The 8,918-nt window shown below is 45.0% G+C and overlaps 2 protein-coding genes across 8 annotated transcripts in view; one reads left to right on the top strand and one right to left on the bottom strand.

Moving 5' to 3' along the window:
- Positions 1 to 315, bottom strand: part of DCAF6 (DDB1 and CUL4 associated factor 6) — an 86,810-nt gene extending 86,495 nt beyond the window's left edge. For 2 of the 7 annotated variants that reach the window (XM_014947266.1, XM_014947268.1), the window contains exon 1: positions 45 to 315. In XM_014947266.1, the coding sequence (XP_014802752.1) occupies positions 45 to 138 (94 nt within the window). In that variant the 5' untranslated portion in view covers positions 139 to 315. The remainder of the gene's footprint in view (positions 1 to 44) is intronic. The other 5 variants (XM_014947267.1, XM_014947269.1, XM_014947273.1 and 2 more) reach the window with 3 other exon arrangements.
- A 538-nt stretch (positions 316 to 853) lies between these two features.
- On the top strand, positions 854 to 8,918 carry MPC2 (mitochondrial pyruvate carrier 2). Its single transcript, XM_014947363.1, has 5 exons — positions 854 to 1,049; positions 5,157 to 5,197; positions 6,773 to 6,857; positions 7,914 to 8,025; positions 8,669 to 8,918. Exons 1-5 carry the CDS (start codon positions 944 to 946, stop codon positions 8,715 to 8,717), a joined length of 393 nt encoding a protein of 130 aa, XP_014802849.1. The 5' UTR covers positions 854 to 943; the 3' UTR covers positions 8,718 to 8,918.

Below are 8,918 nucleotides of genomic sequence, written 5' to 3'. Positions count from 1 at the left end.
CGCCGGCGCCCGCCTCCCCCGCGCCCCAGCCCCCGCGCCCTTACCCAGGTAGTGCCTCCGCAGCAGGCCGGGCTCCTCCAGCCCCAGGCTCCGCTTCCGCACGTCCCACAGCAGGTGGGGGCAGTGCCCGCGGGACATGCTCCCGCGCTAGGGGTGGGGGGGGAGGAGGGAAGGGTGCCGGGCGCTCCGCTGGTAACGGCCGCCCCGCACGATCACCATGGAAACCAACCGACCGCCCGGACCGCGCGCGCGCGGCCGCTCTCACGCTCGCCTCGCGACGAGGCACCGACCGGGGAGCGAGCGAGAGAGCGAGCGAGAGAGCGAGCGAGCGGCGGGGCCGGCGGCGGCTCCGGGCCCCGCCCCCAGGACATGAAGGCCCGCCCCCCGCCCCGCCCCCAGCCGCGAGGGAGGGGGCGCCGCGCTGCGAGATCTCCGGCTGTCTCGCGCGAGCTGGTTAACGGCGCCTCGGGGGACGCTCCCGACGTCGCGTAGCCGGCGGGTGACGTCAAGGCGCTCGGCCCGCCGGCCAAACAGGCTCTCGAGGCAAAGCGTTTTGAAGCCACGGGGTGGCCATCTTGGGTCCGGGCCCGTAGCCGTGGGCCGGGGTTTGCAGGCGCCGGCCATCTTGCATGGGAGAGTGAAGCGGTGCCGGCGGCCATCTTTGAGCCGGGCGCCCGTGCCCTTCCCGAAGACGCCCCGAGGGTGCCTCCTTCGCGGCGCTCCTCACGAGACCGGGGACAGGCCGCCCTAACCAATAGCGCTGCGCCACCCCCCCCCGCCCCGCCCCGCCTCTTGCGGAGGCCGCCAGTCAGCGGGCGGGGAGCGGCCGCTCCTCCCCCCGGCGCGGGGGTGATGGGTGGGCGGGGCTCGCTGGAAGGACGGCGGGTCGCGGAAGGACGGAGCCGCCGCTGCCTGGTCTCCCTGCCCCTCGCGCCGTACCGCCATGGCGGCCGCCGTCGCGGGGCTCCGCGCCTCCTACCACCGCCTGCTCGACCGCATCGAGCTGATGCTGCCGCCGCGGTTCCGGCCCTTTTACAACCACCCGGCAGGTAACGGGGCCTGGAACGGCCGCCGCCCGGCGCGCCAGGGGTCGGCCGGGGGGGCTGAGGGGTCACCTTCTCCCCTCCAGCTGGGTCGGCGGGTCCCTGCGGGGGTGCCAGGGCTCTGGGTAGCGGGATCTACCGGGACGGGGAGGGGGAGGTACGGGGGGGTGTCCTCCTGAGGGGGGAGGAGGCGGCGGCGGTGGAATCGGGGCGTACACCGTGATTCGGGAACGGGGAGTGCTGCCTGAGAGCGGGCTTGTTAGAGGAAAACTTCCTTTATTTGGAAATAATAATAATAATAATAATAATAATAATAATAATAATAGGGGGGGGCAATGGCTCCCGGCGGGGCCCGGAGGCTCCGGCAGCGCTTCTTTCCAACGGACGGGCCGGATAAATAAGGGGGACCGCCGCAAGGACTGCTGATCTTAAAGTGGGGCTCTGGTTTAAGCCAAGCTGCCGGTTTGCTTTATTTCCTCTCTGCTGAACGCGGCACTCCTGCCCTCTGTGAATCCACTGTGCTGCGGGGGGAATGGAAGGGCTCCAGTTTCCCTGAAACGAGATACCCTTACCTGACCTAAAGCTTACCTTTACCTGAGCAAACATGGTTTTTTTATGTGTTACTAGGGAGAAACTCCTTGTAAAAAGATCTGTTTCAGTGGCATTTACGTGATGTTTGTCATGTAAACAAATGGCAGAGGGCAGTTAAGAAGACAGCTCGATAAAATCCTAAAATTCCATAGGTTGCTGTTCTCACTGTTTTGTTTCAGTGTGATATGCATCCTTGACTCTTCACCTACCTGGAATATGCACTGTGAAAATGGACTTTGGTTTTCAGTCAGTTGTTCCATCCTCCTATAATGGTCCTCTCTTGAAAGGAAAGTTGCTGTTTTAAAGAAATCACAATTAAAGAGTGAAAACTGCAGTTATCAAAATATCTGATTTATACTGAATTCACTAGACTTATTTTTATGTATTTAACATGAATGTAACTTTTGTTTAAAAGAGTCAATATGCCCAGCACTTCCATTGTAAAGATGCCGAGCCTTTGAGTGCTACATTCATCCTGTGTGATATCTGGCAGTTTGCAATTGCTTTTATTGAATACAAGGCACGGCAAGCAATGGGAACATCAATGTTCATTCTTCATCAGAACTGTAGTACTACTTGAAAAAGGCTTTGGAGGTTCTCTTGCAGTGCTTTCCACTTAATGGCCTTTGGGCCACTTTTGTTCACCAACATAATGTTGAAAGTAATAAAAAAAAAATATCCACTTTTTAGGGACTGCATATATATATGCCATAATCCATACTGATGGCATAAGTGAGAAAAGCCACAGTATAGTAGATATTGAAAAAAAAAAGGGTGTTGTAAAAAAGCAGGTATCAAAACAGAAACTCTGCCACTTTTATTTCAGCTTTGAATGTCTTGAAGGTGGGTCTGTGAGAAAGTTATGCAATAGATGTCCCTCTGACTGCAGAACAAGCTGGTTAATAATGAAAGGCTCACGTTTTATCTCTGGTGATACCTAAGTTTCTAGTCTAGTTTAGGAATATAAGTGTCATTATCATGAAATTATAAGTCACTTGTAAGAAATGAAGAACAATGCTTTCTTCTTTTCTCTCACAAAGAAAGCTTCCAGTAAAATAATTGATGCCTGGTCTGAAAAGTTCTTTCTTTGGCTGGCGTTGCATAGAGCAAGGCTGCTGGAGGACAACAAAGAGCCTGGGGTACAGCACAGCAACTTCCCTGGCTGCCGCAGAGCAGGGAACATGGCTCTTGGCAGCCACAGGGAAGCACGGGCTGAGCTTGTACTCCCTCTCCTTTGGTTCTTCGGTTCACTTTGCCTGATGAAACTCTCCAGGACAAACACTTCTTACATTTGATAGTGATCATAAATTCTATAAACTGGTCACGCACAATATCCAAATTAACCTCTGGTATGTCCCTCCTCTGATGTGCTGCTGTCAAATTCATCCTTGAAGAATTCTGGGTGTCAGGATCCGGGAAGAGCTCACCCTGGCTGGGTGCTTGCTGGCGCCTCCAGGAGAGGTGTTCCGCTTACGGAGTCTGACGTGTTCCCTTATAGCAAGGCTGGCTTGGTACCTTACTTGTCTTCAATTGTTTCTTTCTTTTGTAGTCGGCAGTTTAAAATTATCGAGCTATCTATTATTAATAAAAATCAATGTCAGCCTTCTTGAAAACTTTACTAGTTGTTTAGGGAATGTCAATGTAATAATTTATTCTCACACTACGCTCCCCAGTACTCCAAATCTGTATTTGTGTCTCAGAAGAAAATAGATGACAGTAATTAAAGCTACTTCTGTGGGACCTCTGTAAGTCTGACTTAAAAAGAGCTGTATCTGAAGCCTGATCCTGACATACTAAGTAGCTGCCTAAGAGGACAGGAACTGAAATTTACATCTTTAAAGGATGAATATTGAGCTGTATTTATTCAACAACATTAGTTTTAGTGACTGCACAATCCCATGCATCCTAAAAAAAAATTAAATCCCATGTAGGTACAAACATTCAGCTACCCAAGCAAGAAGTAATGTGCTAATAGTTACTAACAGCGGTTTGAAACTTGATCACTTTTACAAGCAGTGTGGATCTAAGAGGGCTTTATGCAAAGCTGCCAAGCCAGTTTTTGTTGCATTCTATGCTGCAGTTGCCCTGCCCTTTTATAGGGTTTAGTTGGCTTTAAGGTGATGGAGCAACTGTCTGTTAACAGTTAGTCTTATCCCCCAAATTATGAGTTTCTTCACAGGTGCTTGCTGTAGAAATCTGCTGTTTAATTTTTTCCAAGTCATAGTTTTAAACCTGAGGGTGCTTAAAACAGAGAGTATAAATAGATACTGCAAGGCCTTTTTAAGGCTGAATTGTTAGTGAAAAATTAGCTCACATAAACACTGGGACTTTGGTTCCTTGCTTTTTATCATTTATATTTTAAAACTTTACTCATAATACGTAATGTGTTACAGGAAAAACTTGGCATCATCTTGCATGTTATCAGAATGCTGAGCAGTGGCTTAGAGAGACCTAAAACTTTTGGTTAAATCAGAACCAGGGTCCTGACTGTCTCCCAGTGCGGTGGGTTAATAATTTGGATCATGGGGTCTCTTTTAAGACTTCAAGCAGTAGTCCTAGATTAATGATTTCTGGCACAGTTGTCGGTCTCCATGCTGTAGGCATGGTATTAACAGTACTTTGTTTTAACCAACCAGTTGCCATTTTAGCACTGCTGTAAAATACGTATATTTGTAAGAGAGATGTTTTCCCTGCAGATCCTATCCCATAGACTTTTCTCCCTTCTGTAGATTTGCACTTCTTCCCCCATAATCCTCCTTTGCCTATTGATAGATTATTGGGGTGTGGGATTGATTGGGTGGGAAGCATTGTTTCTGCTAGAAAGACATGGTTATTCAGAGGTGCAGATTAAAGGTGAATGAGGACACTCTCCTTGTGACATTTACTGCTCCTTATGTTTGCCATTTCTACTCTTATCTTAACCATGTAATGCTGCTGTGCAACATGTCTTCTGTAGCATCAAAAGATAGGCTGTGATTTGAGAAGGGAAGGAGGGATTCACTTGTTACAGTACCAGTAATAAAATATTTTGGGGCTTTAGTTTACAAGATTCAGTTCACAAAGTTTTCACATACTAATTCTGCTAGTCCAGGTGTAAAATGGCTTTTAGTCATAATATAGAAACTGTCTTTACTATTCCTAGGCCTTGTCCTAACTCTTCTCATTGCTCTAGTGTCCTTGGTTGCTTAAAACCATCTGTCTATAAGCTCTTTTGTTACAGCAGCAGTGGTTACTTAAAAATGGAAATATAAAATCCTACTCATCTCTTGCAGAAATGGATGGACTTGTTACACCACTGACAGTTGATGCCCTGAGTTGATGAACTAAGAGCATTAGGTGACAGAGCTTAGCTTTTACGGTGGTAAAAAATGTACTGATATACACAATTCGTTATTTAAAAAAACAAAACCAAATGAAACAAAAAACCAACCAAACAAAACAACAAACTTCCTGTAGATATTAAAACAGCCACATCTCACTGAATAACTTAACTTCTTTTCTTTCCCCCCACTTCCTCCTCAGGTCCCAAAACAGTGTTTTTCTGGGCACCTATTATGAAATGGGTAAGTATAATATGCCACCTGGTGTGTGTAAGTCAGTCAAAGGGCAATCTGCAGCAACCCATTGAGGAAGCAGTCATTGTCCAGCAGATATCTGAGCCTACAGAAAGATTTAATATCCAGGCTCTAATTTTTAACATACAGGGAGGAACAAAATTAGCCTTAATAACATATAGCACAACACGTAGGGGATACAGCAGGGGAAAAATGCTTTGTGGAAAAATTGTACTCTTCACTGAAAGTTTCACAAAGGCTTTCTCCTGTTGCTCAAGGTGGGCATAAGCTAGCATATAATTCAAAACTCTTAAAGCAGGTATTTCTTCTGGGATTAGGTATTTTAAGGAAGCCAATTTCTAAGCCTCAAAACTTGAAGGCAGGTTAAAGCATGTCAGAGTATGAGGTGATCAAAGAAAACACTAGTCTAAAAAAGAAAAAAGGCAACAGCCATTTCGGCTCTCAGTAGCGTTCTGCTTCCTGTGCAGTTCTGCTTCCCACTTGGTTACAACCCTGGGCTGTGTTTGTGCAGGTGAAGTACATACCTCCTCCGAATTCACTGTACTACTCCTAGTTATGGTATTGGTACAGATAAAACAAATGAGCTCTAAAATCATAAAGCTGTTTGATCTCCTTGTTTGATAACAAACAAGGATATAACCTGTGCTTCTTATTGCCAGCTGGTTCATAAGTTTGCCACAGTGAATCCCAACTTTATAGGGGTCACAGGCAACGTGTTGTGCTGTGAGCTGCAGCAGTTACCAAGTGTGCTGAAAACCTGTACCTCCATGGCACCGCTGCAGCAACATCAGTCCCATAAGTGAGGCAGCACACTTAAGTCTCTACCCTTGAAAACTGGTTTCTTGACTGGAGCCAAAACAGTCCTTAGTGGCAGTCACTGAATTAAAAGCATTAGGACTCTCTTATTTGTGGGATTTTGGGTTTTTTTGTGGGTCTTTTGGTGAACTCCTGTAACATGAACATGTAATTTTCCTTCCGGTAGAGGGCAATAACGCAACAAAACAAATCAAGCAGTGTGTTTTCAGGTTGTCAAGTAGATCAGCCAAGCTGGTCCTCACTTCACCTGGAATTTTTCTACTTTTACTGAAATTGTATTTAAAAAGAACCACTTTAACCTCCTCAGATGAAGCTGAGTAAAAGCTATATGGTGTCATACCTGCATCTTTACTGAAAATATCTTAGCCCAAGCTTTAGGAAAAAGGCCTTATTTAGATAAGCTTCTGCTTGTTGCATGAAAACCAACCTGCTTTTCAGCTGCTTTCTTAAGCAGCTGTGCTTAAATTAACCTTGTTTTTAAACTAATACAAAGTTATCACTGCCTGGGATTTTATTGCAAACCAGTTGCACCCACTGATAACTGTGTTCTTATTCCTACCACAAGGGACTAGAAGTATATGGTGTTGCTGAGAGTCTAATTACTCTGCTCATATAATGCATCCCATCTCCTGCATAATGCATACAGAATAAGCCCTGAGGTATGAAGCAACTTCCCCTTGTACAGCATTTGATCCCTTACAGGAGGTCCCAGTACTGGACTGGTGCTCACTGAATTTTTCTTTACAGGGTTTGGTATGTGCTGGAATGGCTGACATGACCAGACCAGCAGAAAAGCTCAGCACAGCACAGTCCGCAGTGCTAATGGCCACAGGTAAAGCCAGAGTTACTCCATGCTTTTGTGTAGCACACTCTCTAAAACTGTATCCACTTCTTTCCAAATTCAGCATCAGTACTAATCTGCTTCTGTAGAAAAGGCTTAACTATAATATGGTAGCTCTCACTGTTACTGTCGCGTGATAATTCTAGGACAGACCTATGCTTGTTATTAAATCTGTAAGAGATCTGTGATTATGTAACAGTTTTCTCCACACCTCTTAATTTGGAATTGTTCAGAGCAAGTTGTTACAAGTTAGGATATGAGTTTCATCTCTTAAGTTACACTCATTCCACCGAGTGACCTCTTTTGCTCCAGGTCAAGTAATTTTGAAATCAGTTCAGGATATAGTGACTTTTTTAGAACAGACTTTAAGGGATTAAGCAATGGCAGGGTAATTACACTAACGTAACTGGAAAGAATTTCCATGTGTTAAAAGAACTTGGAAGCAGCGGTACATGGACTGCTGCACTGCTGTCTGCCATGAATTTTCACACTGGCAGAAACAATATTCCATTACTCTGGTGTTCTACCGGATCTTGTCAGGGGATGGAACTTGTGGCAGCTGAAGCTGAAAACCAGAATTACAGCTGCCACTTTCTTCCTTCTCTGGACTTCATTTTGATACCTGACACAGTGCTGGGCATTTTGCATGATACGGAAACCGTTCTCGACGGGTAGATTCTGTCATGTCTAAGCTGTTGCAGCAAGTGCCATATACTACAGCAAAATGCCACTGTGCAACTGTGCTGGAGAATTGAGGTTTAGACTGCTGTAAAGTACAGAGGATCTTTGTTTGAAATTAAGACTATGATTGACCTTACTGTCTAGTTATTTTAGAAAAATACAGTACATACCTGTAGCTGCCCCACTGGCACTTGATGTACTTTCAACTGAGAAATGGCTAGTTATAAGAAAAGCAGTTGTCTAACATGAAGTTGTAAAACTTGTTTACTTAAACTGATCCGTGATTCTGTCTCCAAACTTAGGGGAATGTCTGAATATTTCACTTTAAAGACTTAACATCTTTAAACTTTCCTTTTCATTCAACAGGCCTTATTTGGTCAAGGTACTCTCTAGTTATTATTCCTAAAAACTGGAGTCTGTTTGCTGTGAACTTCTTTGTTGGCTGTGCTGGTGGCTCTCAACTCTTCCGAATATGGAGGTATGTATTAAGAAGAGCTACTCTACATACTATAACTATTCACACCACTTAATCCTAACAAGGAACTTAGTAATTCTGCCATCCTCAATGTCAGCGCAACAGGCAAGAGGAACTGACCAATTAATTAAATATTGCTTAGCTATTTTGCTACATTTTTAGTGGGACTAAAGCTTTAAATATTTTCACTATAGCTAGAGCACATTTTAAGGAATCCTCTATGTAAACTGTAGATTCTGGGTTTAAGACATTCTTTAAAAGCAGTAGGTCTATTTGGCAAACAGTCTAGACTTCCTCCTCCCCATAAGCTCTGCACTTCTATCAGCTTTCAGTGTTGAATCATGTCAGTTCCAGCTGGATCAAAGGGTTCTTAAGCAGAGCAGCATTTCATTATTATTTCTATTTTTAAGATTATTTTTGGAGGGAAAATTTGGAGTTTTCTAGCTTCAGTACTGGTAAGGAATGAGGCAAATTTAGCAACTAATTTGGAACTTCTTAGGTGAACTAAACTATCCTACCCTGAGGTTCCACCCTCAAGTCTGTTGCCATTTTAAACCTCCTCTGCTGAACAGGTTGTTAGGCAGGCACTGTTATTGTAACTAGTGTTCTATTCTTAGACTGTGCTTTTTTTTTTCTCCTCCTATAGGTATAAGCAGGAGCTAAAAGCAAAACAACAAGAGCAGCTGCAGCAATGAGATGCTTAACCCAACAGGTCAAATCCAACAACGCACAATCCCTTCCCCATGGGACCTAGCTTCACTAATTTTAATCTTTTTTTCCTCTGAGAAAACGAAAGAGGAAATTTAAATGCCTAGAGAGCAGGTGTTTTCTAAGTGCAAATAACAAAGTATCTCCATACATTTAAATAAAGTGCAACATTTTAAATTGAAGTGAAA

This window comes from Calidris pugnax, unplaced genomic scaffold (genome assembly GCF_001431845.1).
Source record: "Calidris pugnax isolate Ruff unplaced genomic scaffold, ASM143184v1 scaffold95, whole genome shotgun sequence".
NCBI classification, from domain to species: domain Eukaryota; kingdom Metazoa; phylum Chordata; class Aves; order Charadriiformes; family Scolopacidae; genus Calidris; species Calidris pugnax.
Note: the sequence above shows the minus strand (reverse complement) of the source record. Positions and strands in the feature narration are given on the sequence as shown.